At 33.7% G+C, this 19,241-nt stretch overlaps 1 protein-coding gene across 3 annotated transcripts in view; it reads right to left on the bottom strand.

Annotated features, from left to right (window-relative positions):
• Positions 1-18,906, bottom strand: part of LOC141846377 (psbP domain-containing protein 5, chloroplastic) — a 35,534-nt gene extending 16,628 nt beyond the window's left edge. The window contains exons 1-10 of one of the 3 annotated variants that reach the window (XM_074734406.1): positions 18,671-18,905; positions 18,437-18,591; positions 17,098-17,218; positions 6,003-6,052; positions 5,800-5,867; positions 5,523-5,621; positions 707-766; positions 541-600; positions 356-410; positions 37-86 (exon numbers count right to left, since the gene is read on the bottom strand). In XM_074734406.1, the coding sequence (XP_074590507.1) occupies positions 37-86; positions 356-410; positions 541-600; positions 707-766; positions 5,523-5,621; positions 5,800-5,867; positions 6,003-6,052; positions 17,098-17,218; positions 18,437-18,591; positions 18,671-18,753 (801 nt within the window). In that variant the 5' untranslated portion in view covers positions 18,754-18,905. Of the gene's footprint in view, positions 1-36; positions 87-355; positions 411-540; positions 601-706; positions 767-5,522; positions 5,622-5,799; positions 5,868-6,002; positions 6,053-17,097; positions 17,219-18,436; positions 18,592-18,670 lie in introns of all 3 variants that reach the window. The other 2 variants (XM_074734404.1, XM_074734405.1) reach the window with 2 other exon arrangements.
• Between the last annotated feature and the right edge of the window lie 335 nt (positions 18,907-19,241).

The raw sequence follows: 19,241 nt of genomic DNA, 5'->3' as shown, positions 1-19,241 counted from the left end.
ATTTCTATAGTAGAATTGATAGGATTGGGAACATACATTTTCCCACTGTTTGCTAAGCGTTGACGCATTTAAAGAGTACAAATATCCTGCAAAGGTAGCAAAGGATTCAAAAAAATATAATTTAAGGCATTGAAATATCAGCCGAAACTACACTTTTTTTTTATTGCTAAAAGAAGTGAACGTGATGAAACAAATTATAACAAATTGAATGGATAAAATAGAAACTCTAGCCATTTAAAGTTAAAGTTATCAATTAGCAATAATTATTTTACTGCATCTTTTGAAATAGACAATAGAGAAACATATAAAGTAAGCAGAAACAAGGATGAAAAACACAAACCAAATCAATTTATACCATCTCGTTCGGCCGTTGAAGCCACATTGTGCCTGAATAGATTTGGCTCTGGCGCCTGAGAAAAAGGGATTAATCAAAATATGCACATAAATGCTTCCAATTAACCAATCAAATTTTCATAAATCATGAAATGAGGAATGTTTAATTTCCAAAATAAGTGGTCTGGAAAAATCAGGCATACATACAGATTTTGTTGGTGATTTCCGAACAAGGTACTCATAATACCAGTAAGGTTGCTCATTGACCTGCATAAAATGACAATCTGAGTTGGCATGCTATTTTCTTGGCAAAAGGAAGAGCCTTTAAATAAATAAAACAGGAGAAATTTTCTCAAAAGTTAAATTTGCTTACTATCACTGAATGTGAATCGAGAACAGAACTCTCAGCCATGCGTTGCCCAGTTGTTATACGCTGCAGATGAATAGAATAAGGATTAGTATACCCGTTGGATTAGAATAAGGATCATACCAAGATTAAAATTTTATCAGAACTTCCACAGGGTAGAATAAAACTCTATTTCATATTAGGCAAAAAAAAGAGAGAAAGATAAACAACTGTGAATGTGTCTACAAGGAATCTCACTTTCAAGTTTCAACTAAGCTAATCAACTTCTCAAGAAACAAGTAATTTGTCTTAGAAATAATTTGAATTTTAAGTTGTTCCGAGTTGGCTGGTATCAGTCATGTTTTATGGTAATTCATTAGTTTTGACAGTCAATCAATAACAATTATTATATTTCCTTAATTGTTTAACTCTATTTAAGTTTTTCTATATCACACGCAAAAGTTAACTTTTGATTAATGAAAATTTCACTTTGCCTTTTTTGTGTGCGAGAATTTTTCCTTTGTGAGATTTGGTCCTATTCGTGCGATGCCAATTGGTATCAAAGTCTAACTCATGGTTCAATATCGATATAAGTTGATTCCATATTTCCTCTCTCCTCGGTTGCTCCTTCCTATTTACTACCTCTAATTCCAATGCTACAACTCCACATTGTAAAGTGCCCCTAAATACTTGTTTCAACACCGATCCAGCATCTCCACCTAATATCGACTAGTATCACTTCTTGCCATCATTGCATTCCTACTCCTCTACCACTACACCCATTGTCATCAATCCCAGCATAGCTTTTCAACACACTGGCTTCACTCCACATTGTAAAGTGCCCCTAAATACTTGTTTCAACACCGACCCAGCATCTCCACCTAACATCGACTAGTATCACTTCTTGCCATCATTGCATTCCTACTCCTCTACCAATACACCCATTGTCATCAATCCCAGCATAGCTTTTCAACATACTGGCTTCCTTCCCCGATGATTACCATTGAATCATGGAAACCTAAGTCCATGGTTTGAAATCTCATACTGTGGTGGGCAAAACTGTCGAAACGTATCGTTTTGATAAACCACCAAAACTAGATACCACTTAGCAGCAAGGTTCAAATCTCAAGCTGTGTTGTATTTTTGATCTTTGATCGGAAAGATATGCATGGTTTCAGTGACAAATTGGAGGTCGAAGGAGGAAGAAAATGAAGGGAAGGAGACATTGTTTATACTGAGTGATATCGAGTTTCAATAACTTACAAGAATGTTATGTTTCAACCGTTTCATTAGCATAGTATAAGTTTGAAAATCATGCTCGGCAGGCAATGTCTCCTTCCTATGCTTCATCTTCTTCCTTCTTTAACTCCAATCTATTACTGACATCATGCATCAAAACATCGGTACGATATCAAAACAATATCGTTCCAGTCAAAGATTGAAATTTCAGCACGATTTGAGATTTTGAGCCCTACCTAGATCTACTCTAATCTCCACCTCATATCTTCGATCATCAACCACCTTAGCAACCATGCTCATCCCACATGCTCGACGTCAAACCAATGTGTTGTTGATCCTGCTTCCTAAATGCAAACACTTGACTCCTGACTTTCAAAACTCTAAATCTTTATTATTATGACCGTCTAACCTCTTCTGGATCATCAACGATGGCACCGAATCACACACAAGCCTCAAATCTAGTTGTTCGCCCTATTTAGATGTTATACTTAACTTCGTGTCGTGTCTAATCATGCGATAAGCAAGCTATCTTATCACCTGACCACGGTGCCACCTCTGCCAACCCCACTACCCACATTGCTTTCTTTAGGATTGAGAGACCTACTAAACAACCTTTTACTCAAAAACAAGAATCAATCTCAGTTTATCCAAAGCCCAAATCAAATTTATTTAATATGGCATTTTACATATTAGTCCTATAACTTTGGGAATTTCTAGATAGTCTATCTAGTTGTTGTAAGAACAATTGATTATTGTGGTAAACCTACCTTTAGGCCTATAAATAAACAGGACGTTCATGAACACTAATAAGCTTGTCGCGTTAACATTCATGAACAAAGTTGATCTGTGAATAAACTTATTTATTAACTAACACAAAATTCAATTCTTAATTTTTCATTCATATATCAAAAAAGTCATTTATAAATTTTTATAATCTTAAATTATTCATATATGTTAAAAATATAAAAATAATATAAGTTTTATGTATTAGATAAACATGTAACCTAATTTATAAGGAAAACAACATTGTTAGCTAAGCTTGATAAAAAGTTCGAACTCAACTCCAACTTGATGAGATTTTTAATAAACAAGTTTGAACACAGCTAAGCTCGACAGCGCTTGCTTACACTCCAACCTAGCTTTGAGTTTTTTTTCTATGCTAATTTCATTTCTCACAAGATCCAAAATGGATTTGTTCAAAGACTATGCAATGCAAACTTTACAGTGAAGAGGCTCACTTCAACTCCATAATAGCATTCATCATTGAATTTTTTTTGTTTAATTTAATTAGATTATCATTTCTTCATATAACATCAATCCATGCTCATTTCAAAAAAGTATCATACTTATTTGCTTAGTTTCTATTTGTTTCTTAATTTAGTGTTAATTTGCATTACTTTTAAAACCTCCATATCGGACATGATAAGAAACCCCACAATCAAAGATATAAATAATAGGTGTCACAAAATGTCCTAATCAAGAGGGAAGACCTAGAATGATTTAAAGACAATATTATGAGCATAATTGACAAAATAGCAAATGAGAAGGATATGAGCTAATAGATCACACACTGCATCTAACGCCACAACCTTCACCCAAACAATATTTTATTCCACTCTAGAAGATCATCTTTCTAAAACTCATATCCGACTTAAGCCTAGACATGAATCTAACAACATCCAATGAGTTAAACTTGAAGCCTTTAGTTTTGACAGTCACCTATAACCAAATATACTCCTCAATTAGGGCATTGAAACTAAAGACTATTTTGACACATACAATATGCGCCAAACTAAATGAAAGCAAGTTATAAAATTCAAACTCGTTGTCTAGCAAAGTGTTCGCAATCATTATGGTACAATAGGAGCCAAACCCATCACAACTTATGTATAAATAAAGGGAAAATTGATAGAGATGTATGTTCCAATGCACTTTAAAAATAAAAAATACACCATATGCGAGCGTAATATACTATAGCTATGTTCAACGTATACATATGTTGCAATCCTAGATTATAAGGAAACCTTATCATTCATCAATGGACTTAAACCTGAGATCCAATGACAAGTTGTTTGCTCCAACTTTGATAGAGGAGACATGCCATAAGGTCGTATAAATCAAACAATCACCATCCACTTTTCAAACATCAGGCTCTTCGACCAATAAAGCACCTCTTTATAAAGCATTACCTAAATCAAGAAAACCAACTAGCTCAACTTGCCTTAAGATTGTTATTTGATGAGTAAAAGTTGGTACATCAAACCCTAAAAGATTTAAGAAGCCCAACTCTAGCATACAATGCCACTAATGATGTGGCAAGGTTCATGAAGCATCCAAATGCCTCCATAGGTTCTAGCCTTAGAATCCAAATAAAATGCAGGATGAACTAGCAAACTACTCAACTCTAAGTGATGATTAAAAGGTTGAACCCTTGAATGAACGCCTTGAGATTAAGGGAGAGAATACAAGGTTTCATGTAGTACATTAATTCTGTCTACACCCACAGCTGCCTATATGTGGACACACTTGTATCATCCATGTGGCATGAATGTAATTTCACACAAGCTCTTTCTAAAGCTAAGCTACAATCAAATCATACCCAAGTCCCTACAAGGTGGCATGGATAAACAACACTTCCCTTTCTATTACACAATGGTATTTCATCCCTAATGAGATGGTCCCATAAAAGCTTTTTATTATAATAATATAATCACAAATCGAAATTCCGATATGGCTGAAAATTTTAAACTATATTGTATGTTGTCAATGAATAGGTTCTAATATACCTGGTACATTAGAATAAGCGTCATACCAAAGTTAAAAATTTTATCAAAACTTATCCATGATAAAATAAAACTCTACGCTTCACACAACTAAAAAAAGAGAGAGATAAAAACTCTATGAATGTGCCTACCAAGGAATCTCACTTTCAGACATAGTTTGAAATCTCGTACTGTCAACACCAAAACAATCAAAACATATCATTCGGATAAATCATTGAAACTCGATACCACTCGGCACCAAGATTCAAAATCTCAAATTATGTCGTAGTTTCGATCTTTAACAGATGCTCCGATGCATGATGTCGATGATAGATTAGAAGTTGAAGGAGGAAGGAGATGAAGCAAAAGAAAGAAACATTGTCTGTGCTGAGTGGTTTTGAATTTCACTAATTTAGCGGAATAATATGTTTCAATCATTTCTCTCGATAAGGTACAAGATTTAAAATCATGTTCAGCAAAGACAATGTCTCTTTTCTATGTTTCATCTCTTTCCTTCTTCAACTGAAAATCCATTATTAGTAGCATACATCAAAGCATCAACACATTATCGAAACAATATCGTTCCAATCAAAGACCGAAACTTCAGCATGACTCGAGATTTTGAACATTGCTTTCAAGTTTCAACTAAGCTAGTCGACTTCTGGAGAAGTAGTTTGTTTAATCCGTAAGTGTACAAGAGTGATTCATGATCAAAAGTAGAAATCATAACTTCAGATTTAAAAGTTGAAATATTTTATATACAACCTTATTAAGTTGAATACGCCACTTCCATTCAGCTTCTTTAAGACGTAATTACTAATTAAGAAAAAGGTATTAATTACTAGTGAAGACTTGTCAGCAAGAACAGAATCAGCCACATCTTTAGCATTCCATGAGCTCTTATCATTTGAAGTTAAGTAACGTGAATTAGGAGGTCCAATCTGCAAAAGACAGGTTAATTTCAATACATAATAATGTTGGATGCTCAAGGAGCTCCAAAAGTCAAACATGGACATGGAACCTACGTTCTAGAACTACTAGGAAAGGAAACTTAATAAGAACTCCAAAAATTTAGTATATCTAAATAATGATCAATGGAGAAATAGTTGATCAATTTACTGATACGGAAATGACAAGATTGTTGATCATGTCAACACGCTCAGACACAATGCGTTGTCGTGCATCAGCTGTATAACAAGTAATTAGTTATTGAACGGTCACTTATTATAATTATAAGGAAAATTGAGAAGATAAGATTCACACAAGTTTAATAATTTTTTTTTTTAAGTTTAATAACCCAAACATTATATAATAATACTCACGTGATAGAGGCGCAGCCGAGGAATAGCGTTCGGGTTTTCTGGATTCTACCCTTCAAAATGATTCAAAATTCATTTATAAAAAAATATAATAATTTTAATTCTAATGAAAAATGAAAGTTAAAAAACTGTTCATCTTTTTCGTGTCACTTTATACTCTAAAATTGATTAAAGTATAAGAATAGCAATTTATGAATAAAAAAGCATAGAAATATGTTCAAATCCAGCTAGTTAAAGAAAAAAAAATGAAAGGGAAAGGAAAGCACAGTAATCTACGAGTATTCAATTGGAAACATGTAGCAAAAAAAAAAAAAAAAACTCACAACAGTCTAGCAACTGAAAAGAATGTTTGCCATATAAGTTACAGATAAAGATAATGGAAGCATCAAATTTCATTTCTTGTTTTGTTAAGATGTTTTGAAGACAACTAAAGGACAAATATGCTACCACACATAGATATACAATGGAAAGTTAGCACGTAGATAAACAAGGGAAACATCAAAATCATATTCAAAGTTAATCAAGTACAATAGTCTTACATTTTTGATAACCAATCTTTAGTCTTAATCTGAGCAACATGATAATCAATTCACATGATTACCATTTCCAAAAATAAAATACAATATGATATTTTAAATTTGATCAAGTTTTGTCCTTTATCATCTCCACCATTAATTGAGCCAACCCACTCTCAAGATGTACTAGTCTGATAGATGCACAGCTGGGACATGGTTATACTAAACCAAATTCAAATCAACCTACAATGTTCTATATCTCTACTCTCAAATGTCTCAAACTGTAACCGCATAATTGTCAATTGTTGAATATGCAACCCTCTCATCCTTTCTTTAAATTTGAAAATCATTGATTTCACAATGTATTTCAAGGAATATGGATGGGCATTAGTATCAAGGATGCTTGGGTAAAAAAATCTCAGTATCCATTCAATCGAATATGCAAAACATTAAAATTAAAAAAGCGAGTCCAATCGATGTGTTTAATAAATGAGAAAAATATTGATAATATATTACTATTTAGTATTTAACAATGGTATTTTATAAACAAAATTTTAATCATGATTTTCCATTTTAAAATCACCAATTACATCTATAGTTGAATATTCTATTCAAATTTTATGAACAGACACTATTACATTTCTTACATATGACAATTATAATATTGTATAATTTATTAACTATAAGATTGTTACATTGATGCTAAATAGAAAAGTAATATCAATTAATAACTAACATATATTATCATATAATTATCAATGGATAATATATATTTATCAATATTTTACATTTGATTAAAAACATATTAATTATATTTATTTTATTATAAATAGATATCAAACAATATTTTATTATTATTTATTTTTAAATATTATTAAATATACTGATATTGTTAATACTATTTTATTTATAATTAGTAAATAATTCTAGTTACCAATTAGCAGTACTACTAAATAAGAGCAAATATCAACACACAATTAGTAGTAACTAAAATATTAACATCTTAAAAATCAATATTAATACATATTGGTATTATTAACTTCCACCTCCTGTACTCAATCTTGTTTTCACCCTAATCACTGATCCTCCATCTCTGGTGTTATGCATTTACAGGCACTTCAATCATCTTCAATCATCTCTGGTGTTATGCATTTACAGGCACTTCAATCATCTTTCCACTATACATTGCCTAGCAACAATGTTCTTCTTCCTCTCCTTGCCAAATCTTTGCAGATTGAGTCAATTTTTTTCCACTGTTAATTCAATCTAAGAGGGAATAGACCCTCTCCGATGACTTTGATGAATCCCATATGTCATTCAGGTTTCTCAGACAAAATCAGATTGAGCTTTGCTGATTTCAATCCAAATGAACCAATCTGAATCAAGATCAACTCATCCTTAAAACTATGTTTCACAAATCTCACCTCACCTCCTTTTCCACAACCACACAAAACCTTGAAACCAAATTGGATTCAATTGTTCTCTAAGAAGAAATCTATACCATTCCACATTGCATTGAGCCACCTTTGTTGTAATCTGGCACTCTTCCTTCTATCAACACTCAACAGGAGCACCATCACTGATCCAAACTCAAAGCAAAGTATTACAAAATCATTTATTATCCATCATTCAATCACTTGCAACCCCAATATTTGACTATACCTAGACCACCTTGCCCCTTAAATACACAGGCAACTTCAAACTGTTGCTAATGACTCCTATGATCCTAATGGCCTCTTCTATAAATTTTACTAAAGGTTTAAACAAGGTTTAAACTATCATTCAATTCAATACCAAAGTTTTGGCCTCTAGCTGGAATGCTATGCTTTCAGTACCCTATTGTGTTGATACTCCAGCACACTTTAACATGTGTCGAGATCATCTTGAGAGTTGTAATCTATAAACCTCGTTGACTTATCTTGTTCACATCCAAATATAAGTTAATGTGACTTCTTTGGATAACTATCGATACTTTCTCTCTTTTGTTGATGATTACATCCACTGTACATGGCTTTATTTGATGAAAAGCAGGAAAGAAGTTCCTCGACTCATTCAAACTTATTGTTGAATGGTAGAAACTCAATTTCATACAAGAGTAAAGACTTTACGTTCTGATAATACCCGTGAGTACTTTGCTCAGTCGTTAAATACTTTCCTTGAGGATTCAGGAATTCTTCATGAGTCATCTTCTCCCTACACACCACAACAGAATGGAGTGGCTGAAAGAAAGAATCGTCATATACTTGAAACAGTCCGTGCACTATTATTTCAACGCCACTTACCCAAATATTTCTGGGCTGATGTTGTCCTTGCTGCTGCCTATATCATCAATAGATTGTCATCCAAAGGTCTCGGGTACCGGTGCCCTCTCACTATTCTTCGTCCTGGCACCACGTTGTTCTCCCTTACACCTCGGGTTTTTGGCTCTCTCTATTTTATTCATGTTCTTGGTCCCAAGTCCTCCAAACTTGATTCTCGTTCTATACGGGGAGTTTTCCTAAGATATTCCACTTGCCAGAAAGGCTACAAGTGCTTTGATCCTATTACTAGGACGAGATATGTCTTGAATGATGTTACATTTTTTGAGTCTGAGTCTTATTATTCTCTTCAGCCTTATCCTCAAGGGGAGAATATTACCTCTTCTGTGTCTCCTTATGTACCTCAAGTTATCTCATCTCCTACCTCTTTTGTGTCTCCTTATGTACCTCAAGTGGTCTCATCTCCTATTCCACTGGATGCCATGGAAAATAGAAATGATGTTCCATCACTGGGCTCGTAGTCTTCACAAGAAATTATCACTTACAAGCGACGAAGACATAAGCAAGAACCTACTACTGGCCGGCTAGCTGAATCAGATGCTCTGGCTCTTGATTCCTTGGAGTAGTCATTAAATATGAATGAGTTTTGAACCTTCCGGTTGCTGTTAGGAAGGGGGTCAGGTCATGTACTCAACATCCTATCTCCAATCACGTTTCTTACTCTCGTTTGTCTTCTTCATATTATGTCTTTGTTTCACAGTTATCAAACCATGCTATACCTTCTTATTGTGAAGCTGTAAGGGATTCTAGGTGGCTGGAAGCAATGAATGAAGATATAGAGGCTCTTAACAAGAATGGTACTTGGGAATTAGTTGATCCTCCAAAGGGGAAGAACTTGGTTGGTTCTAAATGGGTCTATGCTATCAACTATAATTCAGAGAGTGAAGTGGTCAGATATAAAGTCAGACTTGTTGCCAAGGGATTCACTCAAACATATGGGGTGGATTACTTGGAGACTTTCGCTCCAGTTGCAAAGCTGAATTCGGTCAGAGTAATTCTTTCTCTTGCTGCTTAATATGATTGGCCTCTATTTCAGCTAGATGTTAAAAATGTCATTTTGAATGGTGACCTTCATGAAAAAGTCTACATGTTGCCACCTCCGAACCGAATTTTTTAATTCAGTCGGTTCGGTCGGTTTATTCGGTTTAACCGAATTGTTGCTCTGGAATTGAAACAAAAGGAAAAGTTTGTAGGCTAAGAAAAGCTTTGTATGGGCTTAAACAATCTCCTAGAGCATGGTTTAATAGGTTTTGCAAAGCCATGATATTGTTTGGCTTTTAAACAAGGAAATGTTGATCATACACTTTTTGTTAAAAAGAAAGAGGGCAGAACTACTATTCTCTTGGTTTATGTTGATGATATGATAGTTACAGGTGATGACGAAGCTAAAATCGAGGCTCCTAAGTCTAAGTTAACATCAGAATTTGAAATTAAAGATCTTGGACTATTGAGGTATTTCCTTGGTATTGAAGTTGCTCGGTCTCAAGAAGGAATTTATATATGTCAGAGAAAGTATGTGTTGAATTTACTCAAGGAGACAGGGAAGTTGGGTTGTTGACCAGCATCTACTCCTATAGAAGTAAATCATGATCTTACTAGTTCTAATGGGGAAGATCTTGCAAGTCTGGAAAAGGGAACATATCAAAGATTGATTGAAAAATTACTATATTTGTTTATGAGTAGGTCTGACATCACCTATGTTGTTAGTGTGGTGAGACAGTACATGCATGCTCCTAAAACTGTCTATATGAAGGTGTTGATTGGATTTTAAGATACTTGAAGTTATGTCCCAGAAAAGCTTGTTGTTCAAAGAAGATGGTAATCTGAAAGTGGAATGCTATTCGGATGCAGATTGGGTTGGTTCTCGAGATGATAGAAGGTCCACTTCTGGCTATTACACTTTTTTGGGAGGAAACCAGGTAACTTGAAGAAGTAAGAAACAAAATGTTTGTGCACAGCCCAGTGCTGAAGCAGAATATCGAGCCATGGCACATGGTCTTGCAGACATATTGTGGTTGTGTTTTTTGTTGGAAGACATGGGATTAAAGGCAGAATTACCCCTCAGACTATATTGTGACAACAAGGCTGCAATCAATATTGCAAATAATTTAGTACAACATGACCGGACTAAACACATCGAAATTGATCGCTACTTTATTCAGGAGAGACTTGATTCCGAAGAGCTATGTTTGCCTTATGTCAAATCTGAGAGTCAACTTGCTGATATGTTTACGAAGGCTATACCCCAAGCTATGTTTAATTCTGTTCTTAACAAGTTGAATATGTTTGATATATATGTTCAACTTGAGAGGGAGTGTTGTGAGAAGCAGGGGTAGATAGGTCTTTTCCTCTTGTGTTCTTAGGGTTATGCTGATTATATAAGCCTTGTACATGTGTTCTTTTTTAGAGAGAGAGTTTTAACAGAAACTTATATAATTTTTGCTTTACATTAAGATCTATTTAAGTTTTGCAGGTAAATCACTTAAACAAACAATGAGGAAATGAGGCCTTTCATTTTTATGAATTAAGGCATAATTTGCTTTTGAAGTCTATAACATTATAGCAATTTCAAATTTGAAGGCCCAAAAAATTTTCAATGTTAAATCTATAATTTTATTTGAAATGAATGTATATTTTTATAGGTTTATGTTATTGAGTTTAAAATTTGTGCATGCGTATTTGTAAGAAATTAAATAATAAATATCTTGTATTTTTCTTGATAAAACATAAATAGATGCAATAAAAAAATTCAGAACATTTTTTGTTTCTAAGTGTAATTATTAAAATAAAAGAAAAATATAGAGATCTAAGATTTTTTAAATTTTGGAATGTAAAATATTGTGTTTTATGCTATAAATTAGATTTTTAATTTTGTAATTAAATTTATTTGATTTTATAAATATAATTTTTAAAAAATATAAAAATATAAAATTCAACTCATATTCGACACAATAAAAAAAGACAATCCAATGGACAAAGCTCCTGCCAATGTTGGGTCCCGGGAAAAGGTTTATTGTACGCAGTCTTGTCTTGCATTGCAAGAGGTTGTTTCAGCAACTCAAACCCGCAACCACTAAGTCACATAACAATAACTTTATCGTTACACCAAAGCTCTCCTTCATATTCAACATAATCGAATCTGAAAATTTTTAATTCAATATTTTTTTAATAAAATTAAATTTTTAATTTAAAAAAAAATATATTTTCAAATTAAACTTTATAGAATTTTTTTCTTTAATATAATCTAACCTATTCAATGCAACATAATGTACTTATGATATATCTTAAATGATATTTCAATAAAATAAAATAAATAAATATATTATTTTTAATTTAATTTAATAAATTGTTTATTTAATTAAAATATAATATCAAACTCTAATTTTTTTTACGTTCAAACCGAAGTAGAGAGAAGTTATAAATGAGAAAAATACTATATAGTCGAACCTAGTTTTCTCATTGTTTGTTTACATACTCTTCTAACATGAATACAAAGAAATATTTGTCCATGTTAAATATCAAGTTTTACATTATTTATTTTTTTATATTTTTAAAATATTTTTTAAAATATTAATTAAGATAAATTTAATTGATACTTTGAGTTTTGAGTCGAATTAAAGTGAAATTAGGGCTAGATGGAGCCCATCAAAATAGAAATAGAAATTGGGATTTAATAGGTTCAAATCAGGCACAATTTGAATTTATTTTGGCCAGTTTAAAACTATACCAAATTTATACATATGATGGTCTAATTCATTAGCATTTAATTTAGTAGTGTTTTTAAAATATTAGTAATTATTATATAATTCACATTCCTTTCTATTTTATCTTTCCACAAACTTTTTTCTCTCGATCCCTCATCCTCTCTCCCACAGCCAATTTATTGTCGCCACCAATGATCATTTGCTCGTTGTCACTGCCTTCTATCATGTAGCGCACCTCTTGTAGTCCACCCACCTCTACCAGTCGTCACCCTCACATAGCACCTCCTTGCCTAGCTGACTCGTCTCAACCGCGTCCATCATCGACTAATCTTCCTCTTCCTATCTTCTTCCCTCTTTTTTATCTCTTGGTTTTGGTTGACTCTCATACTAAATCAAGTGGCATATCAATCAATAAACAAAACGACAAATTTTAAATATGTTAACAAGAAACAAGCGGAATAATTTTCTGTGTGCCGATGGTCTAGTATAGGCTTGCATGATCACCTTAGTTTAGGTTGAACCTTCGAACCATCTCATAACCTAGAGTTGACTTGTTTGTGTATTTACACACAAAAACAAGTGAGATATTAGATGATAATCTAAGTTCAAGATATTTGATGTGGTGCATCTAAATAAACTACATATCATCAATGCATAGAATCATGTATTGGCCAATCATGAGAATGGTTTAGTGCATATAACCGAAGGATTATGATTAAAAATTATTTCCAAATATAATTTTAAAATAGTTTTTAAAAACTTTGATATTACCTATCTACCTGTTTGTTGATAGAAGTCATCAAAAAGATGGTATTGATACAAAGCTTAAAGTGAAACATTAAAAGTTTCAATAGTTTTCATCATTTCTTAAAATAAAAGGTATATTTTCATAGAAAAAGTATTTTCCATAATAGTTTATGAATAATGTTTATTCAAAATTTCCTAACTTTTTGAATAGTATAGAATTATTTATGAATTTTCAAATTTGAACTATTGGAGAATTTAGAAAGCAATCGACTAAATCAGATAAATCAATCGATGGCTCTGTCTAAAAGTAGACGGGAATGGTGCTTCAGTCAACTGACACAAATTTTCAGATTCAATTGAAACTTTGTGGTTTCAGTTGTTCACCCCATCACATTGATATATGTATTCATCCTACCATGCTAAGATACTTAGGTAAGTATTGAATGTTGGTACAAATCAACATATTAAAGAGAAATGGTTGAAAATGGGGGAAGCAAAGTATTAAGGGAAAGAATTATGAAGTAAGGAAAATAATTCCAAGGGGAAGGAGAATTTCCTTAGTAATAGAAATCACTTTCAAGGTGAAATTTAAAATTAAAATTAGGAAGGAAATCCTCAAATTGAAATTTTGGCCTAACTACTTGGGATATATCAAGTTATCCATCATCAATAAGTGATAGACAAAATTCAAGGTTGAATTATGTCTTCACTAAATTGGTGCAAATTTCATTAACTAAGGGGGAGAACCTTAGAAGTGTCTTTAAAGGGAGGACCTCCTTTAAAGGAACCTTAGAGCATAAATTACCCAAGGTTGGGAGAGATGTTTCCTTAAGGGGAGAGGGGCTTCCCTAGGAAAAAGGAAATTGGATTGAGAAGTCGAGTGGAGTCCTCTAAAAAAAAAAGGGTAGCCCCAGTGCACGAAGCTCCCGCCATGCGGGGTCCGGGGGAAGGATCGATTGTACGCAGTCTTACCTTGCCTTTGGCAAGAGGCTATTTCCAAGATTTGAACCCGTGACCTCTAGGTCACATGGCAGCAACCTTACTGTTGCGCCAAGGCTCCCCTTCGAGTGGAGTCCTCTAATACTAATAAATGGAATAAGTGGATCAAGAAGTTTAGAACAATAGGAGGTACCCACCTTGATGGTGGGCGCAAGGGATGAGCATTGAATGGTCCTTTTTGCTAAAGGGGGAGGAATTGGATTTCAATGATGGCCTTGTCTTGTGTATGCCAATGAGAAATAAAGAGTTTAAGTTAGGAAATTTTCATTTAGATTTAGCATATAAGATGGAATTTGGATTGATGGTTAGACCTAATTTAACCATATTATCAAAAATAAAAAAAAGAGAGATTGTGCAATCAGCCCCAATCTCAATCTGATCCTAATAGACCAAGTGTTGTACTTTGATATTTAAACAATATGTTTAGTGCAAACCATACTCAGGGTGAGGGTAATATGATTGAGATGAGATTAAGTATGTCAAGTAAATCAAAGTTGACTATATACTATACAGTGTATGAAGTATAGGTTGAGGTTGACATCCAACATGTGTTGGTATTAGTGAAGACCAATAAGTGCTTGCATTAGCGAAGATCAACAAGGAGTCAGCAAGATAAAAATCCAATAGTAATTAGTAATGGAGAAATCTATCAGTAATTGGAAATGGAGAAATCTAATGGGAAGTTAGTAGTGGAAGTTCAAGTAGATCAAGGAAGAGCATATGCTTAACAAGTGTGAAAGTGTGAAAGTGTGGAGGTTTAGACAAGCCAAGGAGGATGAAATTTTTAAAGGAAGTCCCAGGCAACTCAAGGTCAACTAGATGCTTGACAAGTGATGAAGTTCTAGAGGAGTGGTCTCTAAGCAAGTAAAAACCCTATTTGGCCAAGGTTAACATGAGGTTCTATAAATGAAAGTCCTAATAGATTAAGATCAAAGGGATACTAGGCAATGGTCTGAGCACTATAGTAGAGACATAGAGGGGCACAAAGATGTTTACGCCTTAGAATGGCTAGAATCAGAGTTTCAATAGTCGAGTTGACTAGGTAGTCAACTAAAACTATTTGTCGACAAACAAAAAATTGTTACTACATTCCTAAACATTCTCTAAATAATTTAAATAAAGAAAGCAAACAAAAGAGTAAAGCTTCGTTATTGTAATCTCTTCTTTGTGTTGTATATTTTTTTCTATCTTTTTTATCTTTCTTGTAAGAGGTTTCTCCAAAGGTTTACAAGAAAGAGAAAAGACAGAGGGATCCCAACTATCCACTAATTATCATAGGCTATGAAGTAGAAATTGAAATTTACTGAACCATGTAAATGCCAAGTTTTTGAAGAAAAAAATTCATTTGTGTTTGTGTTTTGAGTTATTAGTTTGTATTTTTCACAATGCTTACTTGGATTGTAGACACGAACTTAAAATCAAAACCAAATAGGTTATTCATCCCCTCCCCTCTAGTCTCTCCAACAATTCAAAAGTTCCCATGTTAATTATCTTTAGAGAACTATCCTTCAATTAAAGAGTTAAAATAGTATCGACCATCAAAAAATAAATTAACATAATTTATTTAGTAGAATATCCGTTACATGAAGAATAAAACGAAATAAAGTTACATGTGATAAATATAAATGTATTAGTATAGTTTCAAAAAGTGCCCGAGACTACCGTGGTAGACCTCCTTGTTGCTTATTGAGTAGGTGGTTTCCTAGAAAGCAACCCATCTAGGTTCCCTTGGCTGCTTGCCTAAGGGACTACTTTAGTTGTATTTTTAGTGGATGAAAAAGGGGCATTCACTTAATAACCCTAATTTTTTCTCTTCTCCCACATCAAAACCAACCTTCTAACTCTCCATGAAACTTCTCCCTAACACTCAACACCTCTGAACACTAGTCGGATGCACTCAGTGCCTTCTCCTAGAACCACTTCTTTTGATGTCCATCAGCTACCACAACTCCATATGCGATGTCCATGCATTGATCCATTGTCATCAACCATGACTACTCCACCCACCACAAGTGTTGCTGATCCCTCTCCCTCAGTAACACCATTGATCCTTCTCCCTCCACAACATCCCTCCACAGTCCACATCATCCCTCCATCCATATCAGTAGATAGGCCAGACTCTACAGTAGTAACCAGCAAAACATTTGGTTAGGTTTTCCTCTTATCTTGATTTACTTTCTATTTTAAGTCTAATTATTTGATTGTATATTTTCGCTGTGTTGTTTACTGTTTAGAATATTAAAATATGGAAAACAATCTTGGCACTCTAACAAGAACAACTTGAGTACTGGTAAGTGCAAATTTTATGGGAAGACAACCAAGGGAGGAAGTCTACAAATTTAAGCGACAGCTTGCTCATATTCAAGGTAATATTTTGGTTTGTCAAAAGGTACATTTGAAGCTAAGAAAGAGAAATTGTTAATATTTATAGGGAAAGGTGTTAAGAAATTTAAGAAGTAGGCAGTTAAAGACCAAAAACGTTAAAAAATATTTATAGGGAAAAATGTTAAGAAATTTAATTAGTTGGCAGGTAAAGACCAAAAACTAATGGTTTATAATGGTTTGTGAATTTTGACTTATATCAAGTAAGAACAATATAATACAAAACAAATACTTGATAGCAATCACCAAGTAGATAATATGATTAAATGAAACTAATCAAAGAATCTAAATCATCACCGAGCAGATAATATGCTCGAATGGAACTAAGAACCTTAGTTATGCATTACTATGTATCACAAAAACAAGCATAAAACAAACTAAAATGTGATCCATCAGAAGTTTGCTGCACAAAAGATACAACCCAAGTACTTACCATTTGAAGGCAATATTTTTAGCTTGCAATTTGACAGGATACAAGAAGGAATATGCATTAATGTCATCAGTGAGTACTTCCATCTTCACATCATCATCTAACTCAACCATAGCATGCACATCTATAGCAAGATGTATAAAAAAAAGAGTTAAAAAAGACTAGCTTAGGTGTCAGCAAGAAAACACAAATATCATTAATATTGTACAAAAAGTGGATGTACCTTCCATACTTGAACTTTTAATTAGACTAAGTTTCATAAGTAACTAGCAGAGAAAAATAGACTAATAAAACTCATTTTCACTAATAGCTTATTTGTGATGTGTGTAGAATTATCCATTAATCTCATATCGTTGAGAAGGCAACATTGTCAAGTAGGAACCTAATTATAGATAGATACATTATGACTAAAATGCAATATGAGTAATAAATAGAGAGAATTATCTAGGGTAATTAATCCAAAATAATTTTTACCTATTATTATTACGTGGTATTAAGATCAATTTTTCTCTCTAAATACTTTCTCCACCTGGGTGAGCTATATAGATTAACATTGTCAATCCTTCTCTCTCCTCGCTTTGCCCAAGCATGGTGTATGAGACAAATCGCCAATCCTTATCTCCAATAGTGGTCATAAATGTATGTGCCTACCATGACTCTGCTAGCTTATCTACTGCTCATGTTCACCACCAATCGATTAGAGACCACAACAACCCAATTGTGGCACCAATCTATCAGTTGTGTCTTCCAACTCCACCTATGGAAGAGGATATCAACCTAACCCCCTTCGATGGAGACAAAGAGCCTGTACTTAGAGATCCATTTCTTCTTACAATCTCATAGCACCAAAAGTAGGCTGCCTATTTGTGAAGGAACAAGCCCAATTTGCATCAGCACACCTCATAATGTATACAATACCTTGACCTAGAGAGCTTTGCTTATACTGAACTCTATGTGATGGTTTCCACCACTTCTCTAGTTGATTAAAGTAGAGAGAGAGAGATTGAATCATGACCCTGGTCCTGCCCGACCCCAATATCGATTAAATAATCGATTAAAACAAAAATTTTAAAACAATAACAAAACATAAGTAGGTTAACAAACTCTGGCATGAATAGTCTCAAACATGAAAAAAAAAAAATTGTGATAGAAATACGTATTCTCGGAAGCATTCCCCTTAGCCAGACCTTTTATTATTAGTGTAGAGAAAAAAAATCGAATCTGCATGATTTATTTTTCCAACTACAAGTCCAATATGAAACATAGATGGTTTCTATAAGCAGAAAAGTAAAAAAAAAAAAAACAAACAAACAAACAAACAAAGTTAGAGTAAGAATCTGACCGGAGACTGGAAGAATGAAAACGGAAGAAACCGAGAGACCTGAGAGCAACAAATCCCTCCTGCGGAAGCTGCTCGTGGAAACCGTGGCAGAGGTATCAGGACAAACCGCTGTACAGCTTGTCCCACGTCCCGAACAATTGGGGCTTCTTCGATTTCTGAGGAAGCAAGGAGGCAAAAACCGCGTGAGCAAAGCGGTGACCAAAACGGAGAGGGGCGGAGAGAGCAGGAACGCACAGCGGGGTGGCGCGAATTGCTAGAAGAGACGAGAAAGAATCGGTGATGGCGACAGGAGGCGAGAGAAGAGCCGCCGCTGCCATGCTCGCTCCCCAGAAGCAGCGATATGCGATCTGTGTTATCCCAACTTCCACTAGCACAAGGCAACTTTTTAGGAGTGAGTTCGCTCCGGATTTACTCGGTTGCAGCGGAAGGCCGTCCACCTGAAAATCTTTAAGGCGTGTGCTCAATTGTAATAAATTTTCACTCATCAAAATTGTTGTCAAATGCCATTACGAAGAGAACTATTTGATAGGCATAAGACGAGTTCTTGAAGGCCTCCATCCCTCCCTAAGATTTACCACCTTTATTAAATATTTTTAAGATTTCATAATGATTAAATATCTTGGATAAAATTTAAAAAAATATTTTTTATTAAAATCATCAAAAAATAATTTTTTTATTATTGAAATAGAATATTACTTTATCTTAGTCTATTATTTTCAATAATGTCGTACTAGTTGATCATAACTACTATAATATAAATATTTCAAATATAATCAATACTAATAATATTATATTGTAACAATTA

Source organism: Curcuma longa, chromosome 15, assembly GCF_044706935.1.
Source record: "Curcuma longa cultivar G26 ecotype Majalengka, Jawa Barat chromosome 15, ITB_CL_G26_1.1, whole genome shotgun sequence".
Classification (NCBI taxonomy): Eukaryota; Viridiplantae; Streptophyta; class Magnoliopsida; order Zingiberales; family Zingiberaceae; genus Curcuma; species Curcuma longa.
Note: the sequence above shows the minus strand (reverse complement) of the source record. Positions and strands in the feature narration are given on the sequence as shown.